Below are 25,179 nucleotides of genomic sequence, written 5' to 3' on the forward strand. Positions count from 1 at the left end.
CTTCAGCTTTTCTGTTTTGCTAATATGTGCAGTAAAGGCTATAACTGTTCCATTGGGCACTGCTTTAGCTGCATCCCACATTTTTTTGTTATTGTAATTATTTTTAAGTTATAAACTATTTTCTAACTGCATTTAAAAAATCTATGTATTATTCATAACTTTGTTTCTTAATTTCCAAACAGCCAGGCATTTTCGAGATCTCTTTCTGTAATTGATTCCACTATGATCAGAGATCATATTCTGAATGATTCCAGACTTCTGAAATTTGGTATATATTCCATGTGTACTTGTAAAGAATGTGTTTTCTAGTCTTTTGTGGTATAGTGTTTTGTATATATGTGATATAAATAAATGAGGTTACTTTGTTAATTGTGCTGTTCAGATGATTTATATTTTACTGACTTTTATTTCCTATCAAAAGTCTCCCACTGTGATTGTGAATTGGTATATTTTTTAAATATCTGTCCATTTGTACAGTATATATATTGAAGTTATGTTATTGTGTACATACAGATTTAGAATTGTTTTCTTCCAGTTGGATTGATCCTATATCATAAGAAATGTCCCTCTTTACCTTTAGTAATATTTCTTAAAGTCTCCTTTATCTGATGTTAGCATGTCAATGTCAAGTTTCTGTTTGTAGGATCATAGATTTTTAAAACTGGAAATGAATTTACAGATTGATTGACTCACCTTCACTTTATATATAAATTGAAGTTTATAATTCTGTTGTTGAATTCACCAGGTATTATTACTTGAAGCCCAGCATAAAAACCCTTGGTCCCATTCTAGTTCTCCTGGATTCTTTGGAAACATACTTGATTAAAGTGGCATCAACTCATATTCCTCTCCTAATCTTTTCTCAAGTTTGTGCTTGATCTATCTAAGTAAGGTGGAGGCCTGTTCTGAAGTCAGGGCCAGCTCATAATAATCTCTGTAGTCAGTACTGCTCTTTCTGGCTTAATTCTTTCCTTTCAGGTGTCAGTACTGCTCTGCTAGGTTTTGCTCAGGCATCATTTTTGGGAACTCTTCTTCCCTACACTGTCTGTGGTTGGTTATTCAGAGACTCCTGTTCTCTGCCTGTACCAATAGTCTCCAGGCCTGCTCTGACTGCTCTGTTTCCTGGGTGCATTCTGGGGTATCCGGTTCTCTTTTGGTCTTGGGTAGAAGGGAGAGTAACCCCAGAGGATTATGATAGAAGTAGTTAGTTAAAATGTGCATGCACATAAAAACTTCATAATTCTCTATCCAACCTGACACCTCAAGCTCCCTTTCTACTCTTTTTTTCCCACTGCTTCCCAAACCTTTGATTTCATAATTATGAGCAGTTATGCTCTGAAGCTTCTCTCACTTGTGAAACACTGGACACACTAACACAAAGGCTTTGGGGCCTTCCATTATTGCCCCTTTGTGTCCTCTACACTTTGACCTCCGTGTGGTGCCCTATGCAGAGGGCCGTAGAGCCTCCAGGTTCACTAATGATGAAGCAACAGAGGCCCAGAGTAATGACGACTTGCATGGATCTTAATTTCCAAACAGCCAGGCATTTTCGAGATCTCTTTCTGTAATTGATTCCACTATGATCAGAGATCATATTCTGAATGATTCCAGACTTCTGAAATTTGGTATATATTCCATGTGTACTTGTAAGGAATGTGTTTTCTAGTCTTTTGTGGTATAGTGTTTTGTATATATGTGATATAAATAAATGAGGTTACTTTGTTAATTGTGCTGTTCAGATGATTTATATTTTACTGACTTTTATTTCCTATCAAAAGTCTCCCACTGTGATTGTGAATTGCAACAGAGGCCCAGAGTAATGACGACTTGCATGGATCCATATACTTAGTAGATAGAAATGGATCTGATCCCCTTCTTGGGTAATTGTACTTTTTGTTAAGTTCTTTAATCTAAAAGATTTTCTGTGTTTAAAAAATGCACCTTGGCTCTGCTGTCTAGTAAGCATTTGACCTTCGGTAAGTCAGTTCACCTACTCATGCCTTGTTTTCCTCATCTGTAAAATAGATTGATAACTATTTGATGAGGCTGTTGGAAGATAAACGAGTTAACCGTATAAAACACACAGTACCTATTGCACCTGGCCTGTAATAGGCACTAAAACAAATGATCTGCTACAATAATGAAGATAATGATGAAAATGGTGAAATCTCATTTTATGGATACATCCCACCAAATTCATGAAGTTAAATTCTAATTTTCTATTAACTTCCATTTTATAATTATTCTTGTGTTCCAGTGGGTAAGATTTTTCTTGTGAAAACATGAAGCCACCAAGAACCTAGTTACATTATTGAGCACGGTAAACACAGCCCACTCATAAACACAGCCCTTCTCCACCTTTTGGCTTTTCCTTCACAGCACTCTCCTCCTCACTTTGGGACCTTGCTGCCACGCAGGCTATTTTTCTCTTGTACCAGAGGCATTTTGCTGAGAAACTCTCTCTTGATCATTGGCATAATCTCAGTGCTTGGTCGTCACAACATTGTAGTATCTGGCTTTCCAGTCTACTCCTCTACGTATTGCAGATGGAAAATTACTGTTCTTTGAAACTTTGGGTACTATACATTTTCTAGGGTATGGGGTCAAATTTTATGTCATCTGCCCACAGTGAAAGATATTTGTTGCTGTTAATATCAATACGTGTTTGGAACAATTTCTACGTTGATCATTAAAAGTACCCTGTAACTGTCTTCTTTCCATAGTGCATACCTTTTTTTTTTTTCCATTTTCCAATTCATCCTTGTAGACTATTTTTAGTTTTCAAATTCCAGTAGGGTTTAAGTGAACTGTGCATTACTTAAAAAATGGATAAGATACTAGCAGAAGTAGAGGAAACATAATGTATATTATGTTATTTTTCAATACTTAAATGATCTAGGAGTGTAAGTAATACGATTTGTTGCATAGCACACATACTTTAGATATTTCTAAAATAATTTAAAAGTTATGCATATTTAGATATTTGTACAATATAAAGGTAGATTAAATGTCACTATTATGAAAAATAGAGTAAACTTTTCCAAGTGATTAATTGGGTGAACCAAGACATATATGTGAACAACTTTTCATGTTTGATCGGTTTTATTCATGGTGGTAATAAAACCAAGTAAATGAAATGCAAAATGTTGACTGTGATGTAATGGTTGAAATTTTTACATGCATAAAGGAGTCAGGGTAAATTTATGGTCTTATGATGGCTTGTTGGCTGCTAATATTGTGTATACTTTCTTAAAGTGATCTATAGCACCATGGCCAAAATGCCATGGGGACAAAATCACAGTTGGTACATACTGTGTTGATTTACCTCTCTTGATGTGTGAAATATTAACTCTGAGACTGCTTTCATACAGCTCATCAGTTTTTGTTCAGTGTTAGATGCGTGCTCGTCATTGGCCCACTCTTTGCTTTGATAAAGCCATTTTCTACATTCCAGTGTAGAACAGAGTTAAAATTGCAAGGAGTCTTTTTATGTTCTGGCACCATGTAGTTCACCTAAAATTTTTTTTCAGATTGAATTTGAATATACGATTCCAAAATGTATCAGATTACTTTTTCACTTGATTATAAGTTTGTAAAACTTAAGTTCTGTACTCTTTTGAATCAAAACTGGAGATAAATATCTTAGTTTCAACTCCTGTGCCTGATTTTACAGGTCTTAGATCCTACAAGTGTGTGTGAGGGAGGAATGCTATGTGACTTAACAACCCATTTTGCTGTCACTTGTCTGCTGTTCCCTTTGCCACTGATCAGATCCTGTCCCCTGGTATTTCCTGAGTTTTCCTAGTTTAAATCTGAGTTTTTGGTTTTCATCTCTCTGGGCAGGAAGAGAGGTATACCTTATATCGCAGTTGTTGGGGGTTTACCTTAGTCTCAGGTGATAAAATCTGCTTTTCCAAACAGTATGAGAAGAAAGCAGACAACTTGATGTCTGATTTAAAAAACTGAATATAAAAAAGCACACTATTTAGAATACATTACCTTTTATAAACATGGTTAAAATCAACAGATTTCATCTGTAGAGCTATAATATATCAGAACCCAACTCTGGGAGTAATGGAAATTAATGAAATGGAACACTATGTAAGAAGAATTTTTTATAAGAAAAATGCAACATTCTATAGGTTTCAGCCAGAAGTCCTGTGTAGATTTGGAGAAGTACTTTGCTTGTAGCATGGCCAGACTAAAAAGATAACAATTCCCTTTTCTGTATATTCCAGTGTTTTGTCTACCAGAGTATCTTCACTATTTAGAATCTAGTCTGTTGTACTTAGCTTACCTTTTATAGCACAATTATCTTTGTGTTGGCAAAGCTCTTTGATTAAAGAATCTGAGCTATGGATGCTTTTCTTACTTGGTTGTATAGTCACTGCTTATATCTTTGTGATCTCTATGTGGGCAAAATAGAATTGGGCTGTTTCCTAATAAATCATTAGTGTTTCCACCTATAAGCCTAGTAGTAGAAGCAAAATAAATTCCTTTCATTCTATTTGGAATCTTAGAGCTCTTTAGATGCTCTATAGAAAACTTAATTTTGAAATGTAGAAAGATTACCTAAGGAGGATTCCTTCAGGTTTTTTAAGCCTATCACTTTATCAGGTTGATTACTGAAAAGCTATGTACTTGAGCTGCATATCAGTAGCCCTCCAAATAGTTGCTTTAAAAGAATTATTATTGATGAATTGGGAGATTGGGATTGACATATATACAGTAATATGTATAAAATGGATACCTAATAAGAACCTGCTGTATAAAAAAATACAATAAAATTAAAAAAATTATTATTTAATAGTATGTCCTTGCCTTTTACTGGGGGACAGCTACAGAGAAGGCAAATAGCAACCATTTCTATTAGTTTTTCTAAAATTGCAATTGAATTCTGAGGGTTATGTTAGGGCTTACCCTTTACAAAGATTCATGTAGTAAAGGTTTAGAGCTTTATCCCAGGAAAACTTATGTCTTCTCACAAACTGGTATCTATTCCTATGGTGGATACTGGGTGCTCATAGCTCAAAAGTTTCCCACATTGAGGGACTTTCTAAGCATCACAGAACCAAATTGATTATAGCTTGGGTATTCTGGTAAAAACTATACTAATGTTTTTCTTCATTCATTGATTCATGTTCTTATTGTCATAATGGTTCACTTTCATATCTTTTCCAGAAATAGGCAGTATATAAGTAACTGAGCTGGATCAGAGCAGAGTATCTAGCTACATATCAACTTTTGAGAAAGTAATTCCTTTCCTTAAGCTTTACACTCCTAAGCAATTTTTAAAAAGCAATACTTGGAAATCTTGTAAATCACTGCCCCAATTCAATGATGCCCCCCACCCTCCACCCCTGTTTGACTGTGAACATTGTTCTAGTTGCTGCCGTGCTTCAGGGACTGGAAATCAATGCTGGAGTTCTTGCTTCAGATGTCATTGCCAATCTTAGAGTTGAGGATATGTGCACAGCACAGAGATAAAAAGAGTTGAAGAGGATGTTGGTTCTCTCATTGCATTTGTATATCCGAGGTGATAGCTATTACCATCACAGATTTCTGCCTTTTGATTTTTTCCTACAGCTTTAGGAATCTGTTTGAATTTCTAATCCCCAATTTCAGAAAGTACCCTTGAGAAGATCTTTCTTTTTCCAGATTATTCTTGGGATTACCTAAAGCGAAGGTTGTTCAGAATTCCTTGAATATGCTTTACAAATGGCTGGGGCAATTTATTTTTCCATTGCAATTAATCTTCCAGGAAAATTGATAAAATATGTATACATTGATTTACTGACTTAAGTTAAACAGGATAAACCTGCCATACATTTATCCCAATAAACATAACATTTGTTTTAGGTGTTATAATAATAAAACTTTTATTATTGCTAGAGCATATTTTTTAAGGAGTCTATTTTTAAAATTAAAATGTGTTTTACATTAAAAAAAATTTTAGTCATGAAATTTCTTGGTTGTTCTACCACAGGATCCTGGGTACTGGGTGAAGATTCATCACTTAGAATACACAGATGGAGGAATCCTGGATCCAGATGATGTCTTGGCAGATGTCGTTGAAGACAAAGATAAGGTAGATGACTCTAAAAATGTTCTTCTTTGTTTTCCTCTATAGAGCCACATGTTTTTCCAGAGATTGAGATCCTTAACAAACTCATGTGTCAATTATTGTTAAAAGGTACCATCTGTTCGAGTTTTACCTAGACAGCCCATAAATCACAGTTCGTCCTCAGATGCTGGGAAAAACTTTGTCAAGGTTTGGGAGTCTCTTCATGGTGGCCTAATTAGCAGACACTTCATTCCCAAGAGTTCCTGATACGCCTCAGTAAATTAGTGTCAGGCTCTGAAGCTGTTGGAGTTCTCATTGTCATTGTTGGCTCTGGAGTTTATTCTTGGCCCATTAATATTCAACTTAATGCCTGAGATTTGAATGCGTTTCAAAGGAGAGTATACAATGGGGAGCAAAGTCTTGTGAAGAACTGTGGTGAAGATTTCCCTTAAAGGAGCTGGCAAGCAACTATCTTGAGTGGTAGTTTTTGTTTTTATTGCTACAGTGAAAAACGCTGACTTGAATATTTCAAAAAGTTTTGAACATGTTTTGCCACTTACTTGCGAATAATCCCATTGCAATTACCTTGTTTTAATGGCATTAGTCTTCTGATGCTAAACTGAAAAAAAGTGTAAAACTAAACTCTTCAGATGCAATACACTGGCTTATGCTGTTGAGATATATCGTTTTTTATTGCATCTGTGTTGGGCTCTGATCAATGGCTAATGTGTTCTCCAGAATTGAACTGCAGCTTTCCCTGAAAGATCCCTGCTTCTAAGTTTCTTCTGCTGTGCATCCTTAGGCTCTTAGTACTAGGCTAATTTAAGTCTGTAAACATGTTTCTTCGTATTTTTATGCGATCTCGGGGCGGTGGGGTAGGGGTATTTGTGTGTTTTAATCAACTGGATTGGAATATAAATAACTGCTTTATTGAATTTAGATACAATTTGCATTTTTCCTTTCCCATAAGATCTTTTTGGACCGTTGAAATTTACATTAGTCTTTGCAGACATTCTATACATTTATTTTCTCTGTTTTCTGTTGGAATTCAACTCTCATTTGCTTTGCTTTTTAATTAGCCATTTCATAAGGAACTTATCTCCCTAAATAGATTGTAAGCTCCTAGAGGACACAGACTGGGAGATATTAATTCCTTCTTGATCCTTGTATTAATAATATCTGGTACAATATTTTATCCAAACTCGATTCTCAAAGAACACTTGAGTTAGAGCAAGAAAGAAAGCTTTCCTGTCTACAGTTGATTCTTGCTCTTTGTGATTTTGATGCACACTTCTTATTTTTTGGTCTCATGGTAAATAATAATGTAGTATTTACCTTCATAACACAAGAGGAGGACTTTCACTTCTGGTTTTCCCTTTTTTACTTTTTTCTTCTCTACAGCTACCTTCTTCCTTAGAAATACTCTAGGTATTTGGGTTGTTTATTAATGAAGAAGGTCTTCCCATCTCCACTGTCACCGAAGTCCAGTGTATTAAAATGAAAAGCTGAAATGTGGCAGGTTTAAGAAGGGCCAGAAGAAAATGTCTTACCCCAGCCTCATCCAAGAGCTCATTACAGAATGGATGATTCCATGAATGGTGCCCAGGGAAGGCATTTGTCCTATAGAGAACTATTTTTAACTATCTTGGCATTGTACTTTGTAACCATAATTCATTTACTAGACACAGAAACAGCTTTATTATGTATAACCTTTTTTAAAAGGACTTCACCACCATTACTAAATAAGGTAGAAAAGTGAGATAATCAGTTAAAATCCTAGCAAAGAATTAGTACTATTTGGGTACAGGTTTACCCATTCCTTTAATCTACTTTAACACAGCTACATGAAGCCTAATTGGTATTGTTCTGCAGAGTTGATAAGAATTTACACTTTTGATATTGCCAGAAATAATTGTACTCCCATTTTTAATTGTTTTAAAATAACGTAAGTGAAAAAGACAGCATTACTTACTTATTTATTTTTTTCTGACATTCTCTCTGCAGTCTTAACTTCCTTATAGTCCATTTGTCTAGTGTGGAAAGAAGTTTCTGCCAGCCTTTTTAACCTTTTTTGTCATTTTAGATTAAGCAGTAATTATAGATGATGCTTGTGGTTGTTTAGTGACATTTCAAACTCTCCCAAGATCCTTTGAGATAGTATTGAGCTTGGATAAAACTACAGTTCTCCTCTTTTTCAAACTGGTTACCTAATCATCTCTTACATTTAGAATACATGGAGAAGGAAGCGCAAAGAGATGTGGGTGAATGTACGTAATCGTTGTGCTAAAGCTCACATACCTCAGCTCTAGGAAAGACTGACTGCAGTTGAGAAATATCATTAGGAACCACTGAAGGCCTAGCTGGAAAGGATGAGGCAGGAAAAACAGAAACTTAGAATCGGAAAGCAGTGTAGGCTGAAGCCATTTATGTAGTGTATGGAAAAAGCCAACCAGTACACTTCAGTAGAGACTGAATTTAGAGGTTAGATGGTATTCTACTTAAAAATCAGACAAGGGGCTAATAGATTTTAATTGATTTTGTAAAGAAATGACTCTCAAAATTTCTGGTACTGGAAGTGGTTTGTCTTTGGTCTTCTGTTATTCCTTTGGCCAACACAGTGCATAATGCATATGTGGTGTCTCTTTGGGCAGGTTTTGTTTTATTTTAACTTGATTTCCTGTTAGAGCCCCTTCACAGGAGAAACGAGTTTTTGCCATGTTGCACTATTTCTAGCCTGTATTTTGCCAAAATATTACTGGAGCAGCTTTGGCATTTTGCATCTTATGATAACTAGTATTTGTGTAAAATGTTGTGCTAAAACTTAACTATTTGTGACCATCATTCTCAAGTTTCTTCAGGTTTATTTATCAGTCTGCTTCAAGTTTTATGGGATAACTAGGATTTTACAACTTTACATGCATGTCTCTTCTCTGGATGCTCAAGGCTACTGACTTAGTTCACCCAATAATGACTTAACATTTCAATGAACGCTGACAGTGGCCCAGAATGTCTCTGGCACTTACATATTCTATTTTACTTTAGAGCAACTCTGCAGGCAAGAGCTATGTATGATCCCCATTTTTAATTTCTGAGAACACAGAAATTGAAAGTCACTTGCCGAAGATCACACAGGTAGTAAGTGGCAGATTCAGCCTCTGGAACCTAGAATTTAAATTTTCACACTCTATTTTGTTCTTCTACAATACGCCAAGGCAGTGTGTTGGGTGTTTGTATGTGTGATTTCTAATTATGAAAATACATCAATCATAAATAAGCATGAACTTGCTTTTACACAGTTACCACCATAGTTAAGAAAAGATATGTAATAGGACCATGGAGAATAACAAAATTAATTCAGAACTAGTATGCCATGCATGTATGGTTAACTCCAACTCTCTGTGCCTGCAGCCTGCATCTAATTTACTGCAAAGACCTGCCAGTTCTACCCCTGTTGCTTTCTTTTGTAGCTCCTTTTCCAGGATCTGGATTACAGGTACAGTTTAATCCCAAATGGACTAGTAGAATACATTTGGAGTCTAACCGTTATGTGCAGTTTCACATATATAGTGTGCACTATATGCAGGACACTGTATTCTGTGCTATTTGCGGTAGGGCGGGCCCCCAAAGATGTTCTAATTAGACATTAGACATCCTAATGCTCAGAACCTGTGAGTATCTATATTACATAGCAAAGGGTCTTTGAAGATGTAATTAAGTGAAAGACCTTAAAATGAGGAGATTATCTTGGAATATTTACATGTAAACACAAGGATCCTTATAAATAAAAGAGGAAGGCAGGAGAGTCAGGGTTAGAGACATACAGTGTGAGAAGGTATCAACTGGCCAATGCTGGCTTTGAAAATGCAGCCAAAGAATGTAGGCAGCTTCTGGAAGCTGGAAAAGGCAAGGGAACAGCTTCTCCTGTAGTCAGAGCACATTCCTGCTGACACACCTTGATTTTAGCCCAATGAGAGCCATTTCAGACTTCTCACCTCCAGAACTGTAAGATAAATTTGCCTTGTTTGAATTCAATAAGTTTGAGGTGATTTGTTATAGCAGCAATAGGACGGTAATACACTGTCTCTTATCCTAGTTTAAACTTTTAAAGTGATGATGATCTTCTCAAGTTTAATACTAACTCAGCTTTTAATATCCTGTAGGACAAGGAAAATATACTTCAGATCAGTTGATTGCTCTTTGCATTCCTTCCAAAATCTATCGCAAATTGATTCTTAATTTATTGGGGGAGCCTTCACTCTTTGGGGCCCTGGATGTTAAACATTTTGGTAGTTAGGCTATTGTCTTTCTTGTATGGCAGTCATTTCAGTGCCATACCCAAGAGCTGTGTAATACTCATCAGTTTCTCATTGCAATATGTAAAGGCCCTAAGAAATCTCAAGACTGATGCTTAATAAGCCACTGCAACGCTTAATGTTCACTCATGTTTTTCGAGTGTGAGAACCTCTGAGTATTGACCTTTTTTAATGATTGTTTTCCTAGTTAATCGTCTTTATTATTTCTTGAGTTGGTTGTAGAACACAATTGCAATACAATACTGAAATATGGCAATGTATAACTTCTATTATGTAAACTGGATTACTGCCATGGTTTTATTAAATATACAAAAGTAAAATTATGTGGTAAAGTGCATAGGGAGAATGTTTCTATCTTTGACTATCATAGGGGTTCATTTTGGAGAGATGCCAGTGGTTTTCCTGGACTCCTGCCAGGGCGGGTTGGCCCCCTGTGTCACCTGTGAAATCTGGTCCTCAGATATTACAGTTTCAGTTCAGCTTTATCCCTTACTAGTTATGCGTGCTTGGGCATGTTTCTTCGCTCTTGATTTACCCATCTGTAAAATGGACATAAGTTAGTTTTACCGGGTCAGTGTAGGAAAAGTACATAAACTATAAAAACTTTTAAGTCCAGTATGGTATATAGTTAAGCACTCAAATGTTAACTGTTACATCAATAATAATATTTTGAAAGTGTGATTAGTGCAGTTTTTACCTGTGTGTTTTGATTTAACCATTAAATGTTTAAAATTTAAATACTAAAATATCAAACTATTTTATAGTACATTTTAGCTTTTAAAAAGAACCTTAAATTTGTTTAAATGTTATTACATTGCTTAATAGTTTTATAGGAAGATACGATGATAAAACATTTAGATTAATATTTGAGAAATGAAAGTGCCAATATGAATAATTTTAAAATGAGAATGCTTTTATCAGGACATATTGTTTGATACTACAAGAAGCATTCAGGGATCTAATGTGGTTTTGAACTGGAGACTGGTTTGCACAGTGAACTAGTGACCTAAAACCAGACACTCAGTCCTTAAGCCCACATTGTTTTCTGAGAACACTCTGTTGCCCTCTTGTGGAGTCCCCAGCTACCTAGAAACCAGCTCACAGGACATACTTCCTGATGATGTATTTTTACTGTATTTTTAGTACAACCCACAGACACAGTCGTGGATCGTACAACCAGGGTTTATATTTCAACTAGTGGTTGTCATTTCTTCATGGTCACCAACCATACTGATGATTACCTATGCTTTTGTAAGTTTTAGAAGGGCTAAAGCAAAATCTTTGCATTTGTAAAACTGTTTTTGCTTAGACTTCTTCCCGTCTTCCTGTTCACTGGTTGCAAGGTTATTGGCTAGTGGTAATAAAGTATATGAATTTTTCAGTATGTAGTTGAACAATTTGAGATGTATTGTGTTTTTCTGGGGATAGGGAATTCTAAATTAGACTCCTTAAAGAAAAAAAAAAAAGTCCTGTATTAATTACTTCATTTTTCAGTCCTAATTTTGCCTGTTAAAATCCCATTTCAAGGAGAAACACCTATTTCAAGCCCTTGATTTTTAACAAATCAGAATATGGTATTTTGGGTTGTTTTTCTTTGGCTCACAGTTGTTGAAGTTTTGAAAGCACATTTGGGAGGAAGTTCGGAGGATGTTTCAGAAATAAGTGCAGAAGTCCAAAAGGATTATTTTGACCAAGAAATTCCATCTCAAACTTTTAAAGAGTACTCTCTGCTTATAGAATTACAAAATTACAGAATTATAGAACCAGAAGAGACCTCAGCAATCATGTACCCTAACCCCATCGTCTTGCAAAGGAGAAATATCTGAACCAAGAATAGGTTACAGGGCTCCATATTTCCAGCTGATTTCTTTCCTGAGTCCAGTTCTGCATTTCCTCCCTGGGATCCTGATAACATCTGGTTCGGATCAAAACTGCTCAATTTCCTGCTCCAAGTTGGTTTCCTCCACTGACTTCCTTATTCCTGTCAACAGAGCATCGTCTCCTAGTCTTCCAGGCTTGAACTTGCAGTTATTTAAAAAATATTTAATCCAATTTATTCTTTTAACATGATTCATGTATCTGTTCCTCTCTTTGCATGTCTACAGCTACCACATTTAAATCTAAAATAAAATCTCAGGCCGAGTTACTTAGTTGATAAGGAATTTGTAGACTTTTGTATCCCTCTACACCCCTCAACTATTCTTTGCCACAGGTGCACTGGGACACAGTGGCTGAGAGTTTGGATTCTGGACAGGCATAGTCAGTTCATCTCTTGGCTCTGCTATCTGTTGGCTTTGGGCAACTTACTTAATCTTCGTGTCCTTAGTTTCCTCATGGGCACTTGGAGCTAAAATAGTACTAATTTTACAAGTTAATACATGAAGTGTTTAGAAGGGTACCTGGCTTGTAGTGAGTCATCAATAAGTGTTAGGTGCTATTATAATGAACATATTACTACTGTTATTAATGTCGATTACATTATTCTTAGCGTATTGCTTAAGTGATACCATTCCTTCCAGTGTATACTAAAGCAAGGCGAAAGCTCATGGCCATACATTGTATTCAGAGGCCTCAGAATCCCTCCAAACTATCTTCCTCAAACTCAACCTTCTCAAATCTCAACAAGAAAGAAACTACTGTACTGACTATTCCCTTAGGGTACCATGTGCTTTCTTGCTCCATGGCTTGCTTAATGTTCCACTTGTCTGGAGTGTCCTTGCCCTACACCCTGCTTATCCAAGATTCATTCTGTATGTTATAGAATGGAAGCTCCACGAGGAGAGGGTCTTGGGTTTTGTTCACTGCTGTTGTTCCAGGTGCCTGGGACCTCATAACTACTGAGTGAATAAGTATATGTATAAATGTTTTCAGGTCTTGAGCAAGTCATTTAACTACTCTACATGCTAGTTTCCCTTGATGAAATGAGTGATTAATGGTAACTTTTTCCACAGTGCCTTTGTTAAGGTTGAGAAGTTGTATGTGAAAGTACAGTGGAAATTATAAAATTCTTTGTACATGTGAAGACTGTGTATTCCTGCTGCTCAGTTCTTAGCAGTCTTTCGAGATCCAGGTCCAATTGTATCTTTTTCTAGTTCGTTTGCAGACTGTCCTAATTCTGAATGAATTCTCTGTCAGTCTGTGATTTTATAGAAATCATTGAGCAGTCTTTTAAAAAATATATTATTGCCTAGTAACATTTATCAATTACCATCTTGAAATTCTGAAGAATTTTATTATGGTTTAACTTCTTAAGTCTTAGTTTTGTCTCTCCAAATGTCTTGTATACTCCTTTAGGGTTGGGATAATCTTTTCAAATATTTAACACCTGGACTTCTTACCTGTGGTTTGGTGTTTAATAAACATGTTTGATTTCAGTTAGTGATAGTTATAACTGGAATTGAAGGTTTAATTGTCCATCTTTTTTCTTCCACCAAACTATGTTGTGTCTTTTAAATGTTTTATTAGGATGCCATTTGTAGGCATGTTTCAATCCCAGAGGAGCACTTTGGAATCAATGCCTTTGTGACCTTATTATGGCAAAGACAAATGGTGTTGGGAGAGAGTAACTGAAAGCCAAGTAATCCAGGTGATGGCTGCGTCCACTCCAGGTGATGGCCTGGTGCCTTCTGCAACTTCCTTGGTTGGCAACAATAGTGTGTGTGTGTGTGTGTGTGAGTGAATGAGAGAGAGAATCTGTGTGCAGATGTGTGTGTGGGGGGGAGTGTGTATACTTGACTGAGTGTGCTTGTTTGCTGTGCACATCTGTGGTGCAAAGCTTTCACTGGGGTTAGAAAGAAATTATGAAGCTTGATAGTGCTGTTAATTTAGCTAGGCATTTGAGTGCAGTCAAAAGTAAAACATAAGAAAATTTTTGACATATGTGTAAAACTTCAAATTTGGAGGGAAAAAGGCAATAAAACTAGAGATTATAATAATCCTTTCCTTAGAGCTAAAAATGTATTTCTAAAAAAAAATCAATGAGCATTTCTTTCTTTACAGCATGCCTTTAGCCATATGTTATTGGACCCAGTTCTACTAGTGTTCTCTCTTGCAATAGCCTCTTTTGAGGCTATTTGTATAGGTGTATCTATGCCCAAGAGTTATGTGACCATTATTATTATTTTTTAAATGCATCTATTTTTTATTATATAATGTACAAATGGCAATCTCATTAAGGTACCTGAAATTACACCAAATACAAAGCTACTTAAGTTATAAAACATCCTCTTTGAAAAATGGTAAAGGCCTCTGAGTACTGATTGATCACCACATCATCAATAGGTAAGTGTGTATCGATTTAATCAGGTTGCGTCCCCTGAGTATCTAGCTGAGATCAGCTTTACTAAAACAATATTCTAGAGTGTTATGTGGGAGAGCTTGGGGCTTTGGCAGTTGGAGTCCAGGTTTTTCATATTATTACTCTAACCTCTTTCACCCTCACTTTTCTCATTTTAAAAATCATCTACTGCTGTCCCACCAACCACACACAGTTGGTAGGAGGATCAAATGAAATTAAGTACCTGGTAACACTTTGAAGTATGTTGTACCAAGCAAAAATAGCACTTTTGCCCTTATTCCCTGTAGCAGCTGTCCAGAGGTATTTAAGCAAATGTGTACTTGTAGTCCAGGAGGGACTTGCCATGATGTAAGAACAGTGAGCCAGAGGAGAGGAATGGGAGAGAAGTTTGGAAGGAGAAGGAGGCTGTTTATGGGAAAAGAGAAGAGTCTTCTCTTCTTGTCATCCAATGAGGTGTTCAATGAGGGGGAAGGGACCTCTTTCACTAGGAAAGAGGACAGAGGTGAGAATAACAGGGAGAGGCAGGTAACTGAAAGGAGAAAGATTGAATTTACCCTTAGAAATTTAATGGGTGGGAAGCAAAGATATCAGAGCTTCCAAGTAACACACAAGGAAGGCATAAACTACAGTATAATGACAGTTTCCCAGACCTTCCACGATTCTGGAACCTTGATAACATTTGAGTGTATGTGTTCACTACTTAGTTCTTAATGATTAACAGGTTTCTTAAAATGGAAAGGAGCTAGGTGTTTTGTTGAAGGAGGTGGGGTGTCTCTGTTTTAGGGTAAGAGAGATCTCAAGAAATAAAGTTATGGAAGGAAAAACACCTGAATACCTGGAATCTCATGGTTTAAGAAACAAAATGAAACAGGTCAACAGGGTTATATGCTCAGTACTGACAAGTGGCCCATGAAGCTTAAGCAACTATTTAGCTCCTTGGTATTTTCATCAAGAGATATTATCTATTCAGCAGTTTCATGGGAATAGCTCTGTACCAAACTCTTAGTTAACCTTTTACATTGTTGGTTCTTCTATTTCCAGGAGCGCAAACTCACTGTATCTTATTAATTGGCTACATTGTAATGGACTTTTTGGGGGATGCTCTTGAAATCACGTTAATGTTTATAACACTTCTGTTGAGGTACTTGTTCAAATTACATTTACATTTACAGATGACTTACGTCTACAGATAAATTTTTAGTAAATAAGAATATTTAATTTCCTTAAATTTTTTAATTGGAGCTTTTTAAAGTTCTATAAGTATATAATTTTCTGTTTAAAGATGAAGCGTACTTCCCCATCATGAATATTGAAGCTTCACTCAGAATTTTGGCAGGATTACTGAACTTTATATTTGCTGCTTTAACTTAAGTTCTCTTTTTAGCTTCCCTTCTTTTGATGTTATGAATCAATTTTGAAGGATCAAGTGACATTTCCTTAGCAATAAAGAAGAAAGCCTCCTGTGCAGACTTTAATCAGAGGAGCAAAATAGCACAGAAGCCTGTTCGTATTTAATATCTTTATTAATCTCAATTCAAAATACGTTACAAGTGAAACATATATTTACACAATTCTTAACCATAAGCAGACCAGAAAGACTGCAAAATAACATGATTTGAGATGGTTCTCATAGCTCACCAATCTGAAATATGCAGCTGTATATAGACAAAAAGTTGAAAAATCTAATAGTCTGTAATTGATAACAGGGTGAGAACTTGATTTTCTAGGTGGCTAGCTGAGTGTAGCCACTGTGTATAAGTTTGAAATGAACCTAACATGGTATCATGTGGTGTTCTAAATAGCCCATTCTTTAAATACAAATTTTACAAAGCTCTGGGGTGATTTATTGGAATTACCTAATGTTGCTAATACTGCAGAACCTGGATGCACTTGAAGATTGAAGGGGAACCTGCTAACTGTCCTCACATATCTGGGTGATCATAGAAAAGAAGGAATAAATTCACTTATTGCTGTCCCAAGAAGTTGGGCCAAAGAAGTTCAAAGGAAATATATTTCAGCTCAATATAACAAATAGTTCTTCAGTGAAGCGTGTGCTGCTTTATAAAGCATGGACTTTTGGTCATTGAGACTATATAAGCAACAGTTGAGCAAACATTTGCCAGGAATTCTTCTTTTAGGTTTGGAGTTTAATAGACCATCTACAGGCCAACTATGAGCCTGCGAGGCATGTGTTTCAATCTAGAAATACAGGGTCGGCCTATGTAGCTGATTATTGTGCAGTGTTGTCTGCTTACCCAGCATCCATTCCCACTCTCTCCTTCCTAGGGCAACTCCAGCTCTGTTCAGGTCTCTCTCTTCCTCACATGGTTTTTTTCATATGACCACCCACCTCTAAGGGTGAGTCTTGTGGGCCTTCATCTGTGATCCACTTCCCTGTACCAGTAATTACAGTCATCCCTCCGTATCTGTGGGGGCTTGATTCCAGGACCCACCACAGATACCAAAATCCATCAATTCTCAAGTCCCGTAGTTGGCCTCTGTGTCTGTGGTTCCACATGCTAAGGATTCAAACAACTGTGGATCAGGTAGTTCTCTGTACATTTACTAGGGGGAAAAAACCACATGTAAGTGGACCAGCAGAGTTGAAACTTTTGTTCTTCAAAGGTCAACTGTACTTTGAGAATGGTGATGTGATTCTGTTTGTGCCAAAGATGCTCAAGGAGAGGTAAGCTGAGGCCTTCTGGGAAAGCTCTTTTTATCACGTGGGAGAAGTTTTCTCTGAATTCTGTCCTGTTCTGAGGCTTGGAGCCACTGCAATCCTACAGCTTCCAGCATGAGGTAGAAACCGTCATGGGAGGAGAGCCAACACCCGGGGGGGTCTCAGGGATATGGCCTCTGAGCCAGTGGATTTAGTCAACTCTGAAGTCCATCCTAATTGGGACGCCCAATTACATGAGCCGTTTATTACCTTATATTCACGCCGGTTTCAGTTGCATTTTTCTGTGACTCACAGATTAAAGTTTCCCAATTGTTACCCACAAATATAGGAGTTTGGGCTCCATTTTTACACTTTTTTATTCCTGCTCGGTTGGGGTGTATTTGCTCTTCCCTCTTTTAGTTCTATATATGTTGAATTTGAAAAGTTGTCTTAATTTATTTCACAGTTCTGCCAAGTTATTTGGTTTCTTCCTTTCAGAGTTTTTTTGAATTGTTGGTGAAAGAATTAAACCCGTAAGGTTAAAATGTATATTTCAGTTAGTTGGTTTGCCTGACTTTGATTGACTAGGTGAGATTAATTGGGAATTTTTCCAGTTAGTGAGAATTATATTTTCTTACTTTGAATTCTTTATTACCCATGATTGTTGTTTACATTTTTCCTAGAAGGAAATAATTCATGATATTAAACTATTAGTTTTATGTTTCCTATAAATTCTCACTTTACTAATTCTTTCAAAAAGTATATATGGACAGCTAATATTTTAGGGATAAGGAAATCAGGAAGAGTTCTGGTTTTGGCTTTCTTAGATCCTTAAAACTTAAGTAGTTAAGTCGATTGTGTGTCTTACAGAGGAACCCAAAGGCTGTCTTTCCCAGGAATCTTTTCTTGATCTAGTCTTCCTAATTTTTATTTTAACAACATGGAATAAACGTTTGGTGCTAATCTTGAAATATTGGGATTTCTTTTTAACTAGATACAATATTTACATCAAGAAACTGAAGCAAATATTTAAAGCAAACAAATTAAAAAACAAGACGGAACTCGGGCAGTTTAAGAAATTTGCCAGAACTTGGAGTGCAGTATAGTAATCTAAATAATTCTCCAATGGCATGAGACAATAAGGTGGGTAATACTCCAGCTTCCCCTAAGCCATGAAGACCTTTGGTATTTATATAGTTTTCTCGAATCATCTGGAGAGAGATGGGGCCCTTGACCTGATGTATGCTTCATCTCCTCCTTTCCCTTACCCAGGTTTTAAAGAGGTACCTTTGTGTAGCAAGGGCGGTGCAGAGACTGCCAAGGTGCCCTGAGCCCCTAAATGGGACAAAATGGGGATTTTTTTCTGTCACTAAGGCAGTGAGAGTGCTCAGAGCATGGACGTTGGGAATATGTATATTTTTGTGATATAGTTGATGCATTTCATATCCATGTAGTATAAAAACAGTGGTCTTTGTATTGACATTTAAATCATCATTCTTAAGGAGCTACATGGCAGTTATAATCAGAGTTCTCTGAGCAAGCTGCAGAACTTGCCCTTTTCCCCAGACTACCTGGACTATTTAGGTGTATTTAGGAAGACTGAAGGCTAAATGAGGGAAAAGACTCCGGACAGATTTATAAGAATGTTGGGTATGTGCTGGGGGTGGGGGAATGAATGTGACTGGTTAGAAAAATAATTTGCAGATTCATTGTGCTGATGACTTGGAAAAAAGAAATGCTGTGATAAGCATCAAAAGAAAACAAGCAACAAAGAATAATATGAATAAGAAAGTGATAGCGAAAAGTGATAAAGTAATGTTGACATTTCCTTAGGGAGACCTAGTGTCAAAGGCATAAACACTCAAACTATTTAGATGTCTCTTGCCCAAGTGGAAACTACTATTTAAGGAAGTTAAGTATTTAACTGCAGTGACTGAACATAATGGGCCAAATGTTTTGCACTTGACATGAGGCTTCAGTCTGAGATGAATCTTGTGCTCATATAATGCATTAATATATGGAATGCTTGGTTGGCCAAGTTTTAATTTTAAACTTTAGTATCTTTTGTGTATACACACAAAAACAGAAAATTTATCAAGTTGGCATGTTTCAAGAAAACTTAGACTGAGAACTTTTCTATTTCTTGCTACATTGTTATTTGAAATTAATATTCAAATAAAAGTAGAATATTAAACATCCTGAGATACTGTTCTTTAAATTTTTGCTGTTCATTGGAAGTCAGAAGCTGAAAATGAGCACCAGATTTATCGAAACGAATACTTATGGAAGACTGTTGCCTGGTAATTTAATTCAGCATATTGCTTAGATTTTTCCAAAACTGAGTATTTTCTTCTTAAATGGAAAAATGTTTCTTTTATTCAACAATAGTCTGATGGCCTAATGTCACCAAAAGTAACCATGATAATTAGGGGTTTAGAGATTTTTAAAATTTTAGTTAGAACTTTATTTGAAAATTTAATGTTTATACAGTGAAAATAATTGTCTGGAATATTCTGAGCACCATTTTTACAGTATTATACTTTATATGAAAGAAATAACATAGATTTAAAAAATTTGATAGTGTCTCCATATAAGGAGAGGAATGCAGTCATGGACTGAATTTTTGACACACAGTCTTTTATTTTGACATCTAGTTGATTAATACTTCAGCCAAATCATTATTTTAAAATATCTCCTTTCACTGTCCATTAGATCTGGATCTTCAAGCATGCGTAAAACCTGGCATCCGCTTCATGCTCTTCACCATTTACTTTGGGACAATGCCAGTGTCTTGGTTATAGTGCTTGAAGTATAGTCTAAGTGCTTTAAGAATTTGTCTAAGGCCAAACAATTTTTATATGTGACTTGCTTGTTGCATTTGAGTGACACACAGATAGTGTCAAGACAAACGGTATTTTAAGAGTAAAAGGTGGTAGGACATAGGAGTTTTGAAGAGGCACCTTTGTAGGTTTTTTCCTTTGTTGTAAAATTACTTAAAACTGTTTACTACTAAAAGTGTTAACACTTGTTAAGTTAAAAACATTTAGAATACAGTAAAATACAAAGAATGTCAGAATCATCTGAAATCACATCCAGTAGAAGTAATTATAATTTAAAAATGGGCATATAAATTTTCATATACATATTCAAATGTAAATATTAAGTACCTGTCATACAAAATTGGTACAGCAATATGCTTTTCTTTGACTTAACACATTATTTTTCTATGTGTTTATTCACTGAAAGGTGATTTGTAATGTCAGCGTAGTGTTCTCTGCTTGTTTGGGGATTTTTAACATCCTTTTTGCTTTCTATTTGAGTTTTTGCTGTAATTCTAGTTAATAATTACTGTAGTTACTATAGACAAATTTTAAAAACAAGATATATTTTAAGTATAAAAATTGGAGGGGGCTTCCCTGGTGGCGCAGTGGTTGAGAGTCTGTCTGCCGATGCAGGGGACACGAGTTCGTGCCCCGGTCCGGGAAGATCCCACATGCCGCGGAGCGGCTAGGCCGGTGAGCCATGGCCGCTGAGCCTGCGCGTCCAGAGCCTGTGCTCCGCAACGGGAGAGGCCACAACAGTGAGAGGGCCGCGTACCGCAAAAAAAAAAAAAAAAAAAAAAAAAAAAAAAAAAAGGATATCCTAAGAAAATGACTTTGCCCACTGTCACAGAGCCAGTCTGTGGCGGAGTCAGGAATCAAACTCAGATCTCTAAAGCCAAAGTTATTAAACATTGTGCTTTAGACACAGAGTTTGTTTTTCCATGCTACTGGTATTTTTCTGGAACTCAATTATCTCTGCACTGGCTCATGTAGAAGGTGTTTGTGCCATGAATCCGTACCCATTATGTAGTTTTTGTAAAACATTGTTAAAGAGATGGGACGTGTGGGGGAAAGGGGGTGGGCTGGGGAGTTGAAGGAGGTGACAACTAATTGATTTCCGTTACTTTATGCTCTTGCAAAAATAAAAAAAAAAAGGTTGGGAATTTCTTGTATGAAATGTTTTAATTTCTGTAGAGTTGCCATGCATTATTCAAGATTACAAAATGATTAGAATTTCAGGAGCAGACAGATTTTCTGATGAGGATTTCAAGCTGTGTAATTATGAAACCCATATAGGTTAAAAGTTCAGAACTCGTTAGCTTAATCATGAAAAAGTAACCAGTTTATAAGCATGGATTTCATTTTGGAGGGGTACAGTTTCAATATCACTTACTGAGGTACTTTTGGACTCTGCCTCATGTCCCACTACATACTGTGAGTGATCATGTCTGCATAACACCTAGCTTGTCTTGTTTTACTGCATAATTTAAGAAGAAGATTCATATTTTATGGTGGTAAATTTGATGCCATAAAGTAAGGCACATTTCTAGTAATTTCTTTGACAATTTTCTTGGCTCCTTAAAAATTCGAGGAAGTTAATGAATAAGTGCCAAATATCAAAAAGGCCCATTGGAACCTGTTACTATGATGTCAGAGCATACGTTTAGGAAATGAATTGTAAAATCCCTTCAGATAAAGCATAAATGTTTCAGAATAAAATGTAAGGAAATTAATTTTCAAGTTAAAGAGTTAGCTCATAAAGGAGAGTATTTTATTGTGGTAAAACATCCATAACAATTTACCATTTTAACCAGTTCTGAAGTGTATAGTTCACTGGCACCAAGTATATTCACGTTGTTGTACCACCATCACTGCTGTCCATCTTCAGAACTTTTCATCATATAAGTGTTTTTAATTTTAAATAAAATTATGCAGGTATCGTTGAGAATATGTTTGGACTTGTAGAAATGCTTAGTACCTTTCAAGCTTTTGACTTTTCAATTTATGTAAAAACTTTGAGGTTGTAGCTTTTGTTACTTCAGGTAAAACACATGATATTCACAAATGAAATACAAATGAAATCTTAGCCCAGCTTTTGAAATATCATCAGGGTCAGGCTTATTTTCTTTGGGAGGCAAGGATATTGAGGGGAAAACATAAACATATTTACATAAAAACAGTCTTATGAAGAACCATTCAAGATGATTAAAAATACTGTGATCATCAAAGAGTTAAAGATGGAAAATAAAGTATGCTATTTGTGAGATTTTTGACTGTCATGAAGATTTTAATGCATATTATCTTGCTTTGCTAATCGAGGTGACTGAGATGCACTTGCCTATTAAATAGAAGTTGCTCTCCTGGCTTTTAGTTATGAGATTTTACATTTATCTTTTCTTTATTTGAATGCTACATAAACTCTCCCTTTGAATCTGAGGGGGGTCACTATTTTTTCTTAGATTACTACTGTTAGATTTTGAGAATATATTTTTTTGTAATGCTTAGAGAATGATAACAAAAAATTTTTTATTGGTTCATTTCATGCTTGGTAAGATTCCAACTGTCAAAACATAAAATTTTGAACCTAGAGGCACATTTCATCACCAGAGTACTAATTACTGCAGAGAACTGGAGTGTGTCATTATGTATGTAGTAGTATTTAAAGCTGCCCAATTTCAATGTTTTTTGGACCATAGACACTTAAAGTTAAGCTGTTTCGGCACAAAAGTGGGAGGAAAAACTGCAGAGTGCATGCAACACTGTCAAATATAATGCACGAAGGGTGAAATAAATTGAAAATTATTCATCTACTGGCCCCTGAGATTCAACATCTTTTTTTCAGGGATGCTCTGAGCATGGCAGATGCTATTCTTGGCTTATTTTCATTAAGTTTAATATTGGGTACTTATTATAGCTAGGCACTGGTGCTATGAGGGAAATGTAAAGACAAGTGTTTTCCCTTTATGGAACCTATATTCTTGAGGGGGAAAAGAGACAAGAAGCAAAGCAGCAGCATTCATGAAGCAAGCCATGCATGGTGAGTGCTATAAAGACCAGCATAGCAGAGTAAAGGGATAGAGAATGGGGGGTTAGGGGCAAGGGCATTTGAACAAAGTAGTTAAAGGAGGATCTTCTGAGGACATGACATTTGAGAATAGCAGTGAATGAAAGTCATTTGAAATACTAGTCCTATAGCATTTTAATAGTAAGCACACAGATACCTCTTCTATACTTAGTACGAATAAAGTAGCTATACAATGAAATACAAATAACTATAGAATAGAATAAGCTATTAAGTAAGCAAGTATAATATTCTACTTAATAGGTATTTATTAAATATCTCATCCAAAGCACTGGTTAGATACCAGACTGGGGAGGAAGAAAAAAAAATAAAGGATGTGTCTCTACATTTGTGAAAATGACAATTCCGTGTCAGTCATGGTAGTTTGCTAAGAGTAGGAGAAACGAGCAGACAAAGCAATGAAGTGTGTGGGGAATAGCGGGTTCTGCTCTTTGGCTGAACACCAGCAAAGTGCATTATATGGTAATTGTATACAGTTGTCTCCATCTCCGCCTCTCTCCCCTACCAAACCAACACGATGAGATCCTTCAGCAATGAGCATATTTTCATTCTGAGTAGTCAGTGCATAGTAAGTGCTCAGTAAAAGCTCTCTGTAGGAATGGGTGGAATGAAGACAGAAGACAGACCTTGAGCTTTTTTAAAAGGCGATTCTGAAGAAAAGGAGAGAGAGGGTGGCTTGCATGTATTTGAAAGGGTAAAATTTATTTACGAGTAGGGAAAAGTCCATGAAGGTTTGAGAAGGAAACAAGGGACAGTGGAGAGGAAGCAGACCAGATGCAAATGAGGAGAAGAGTGAGAGAATATGACTCCAGAAACATGGAGTGTGGTCACCAGCCCAGATTGGGGTTGACTTTGAAGAGTTTGGAGTGACATTTTTCCTTCAGAGATGGGAGAAAATATAAGTGGGGTTGGATAGGTAAAGAAAGGTTGGAGATGTGTAGGAAGAAGTCTAGGGCGATGACTTTGGTCACAGTTTTAGTGAACTAAAACTGTGGAATTGTGGCATTCCACAGTTGTGGAAGCCCTTAAAGACAGATGGGTTTCAGAAATTGAAACTGTTCGGATTTTAGGAAGGTAATGAATGCATGTATCATCTACTAAGTACCCCTCCATAGGTTTGGTGCAGTACCCCATAATGATACACATGACATTGCTCTTGCAAAACATATTTACACTTAGCAGGATAAAGATGATAAATCGCCTCCTCGAGTCAGCATATTTTGTACCAAATTTAAAAGAAGCAGACAAAGGAAAAGCCCAAATGGGTTTCGAGAGCACTTTGGATGTTGGAATAATGGATAAGGCATCTTGGACCTGTGTATTTTGCACCGTATGTTTTGGTTTGCAGGCATAACTGAGAAGGATCAAGGTATTTAAGAGGTGAAAGATAGCAGGTATTTTTGAGCACGGGTGCATTTAGGGTAGCTGCTGTGGTGTCTGAGGTGGGGAAGTGGGAGGATGTTCATCACCACCTTCCTGTGCCTTTCTGTGCGTTCTCCCTATGTGCACATGCTGTGACACCCAGCAGCCTGAATGGTGATCCAGAGTAGGTTAAGCCAGAGTAGGACTACAAATTAATTTTTTTATCCTTGCTGACTGAAATGTATTCCTTTGGCATTGAGGAGCTTAAATTGTGAAATCAGCCGATGGTTCAAAGTCTGAGGGGTCAGGAACAAGTGAAGGTAATGAAGTTTTTAGGACACTTTTTAAGGAAACTTCTGTTACAGCTCTTTGATTTTATTATAATTAATTCTTTTTTTCCTCCATAAAGTTGATACATTCTTGAAGACTTTGTTAGTATTTTATTTATATTTTTATCCCCAAAGCCAAGCAGTGTGCCTAGACATATGTAGTAGGTGGTCGATGATTCAACAAATGAATTATTATAATTAGTACAATTGTGAAATATTACAATTCATTATAAATGAGTTATGACTAAAAT

At 36.3% G+C, this 25,179-nt stretch overlaps 1 protein-coding gene across 12 annotated transcripts in view; it reads left to right on the top strand.

Moving 5' to 3' along the window:
• Positions 1–25,179, top strand: part of PARD3B (par-3 family cell polarity regulator beta) — a 1,107,844-nt gene that overhangs the window by 132,054 nt on the left and 950,611 nt on the right. For all 12 annotated transcript variants that reach the window (XM_055089625.1, XM_055089621.1, XM_055089624.1 and 9 more), the window contains exon 2: positions 5,987–6,088. In XM_055089625.1, coding sequence (XP_054945600.1) covers positions 5,987–6,088 — 102 coding nt within the window. The remainder of the gene's footprint in view (positions 1–5,986; positions 6,089–25,179) is intronic.

The sequence above is a fragment of the Physeter macrocephalus genome, chromosome 2 (genome assembly GCF_002837175.3).
Source record: "Physeter macrocephalus isolate SW-GA chromosome 2, ASM283717v5, whole genome shotgun sequence".
NCBI classification, from domain to species: Eukaryota; Metazoa; Chordata; class Mammalia; order Artiodactyla; family Physeteridae; genus Physeter; species Physeter macrocephalus.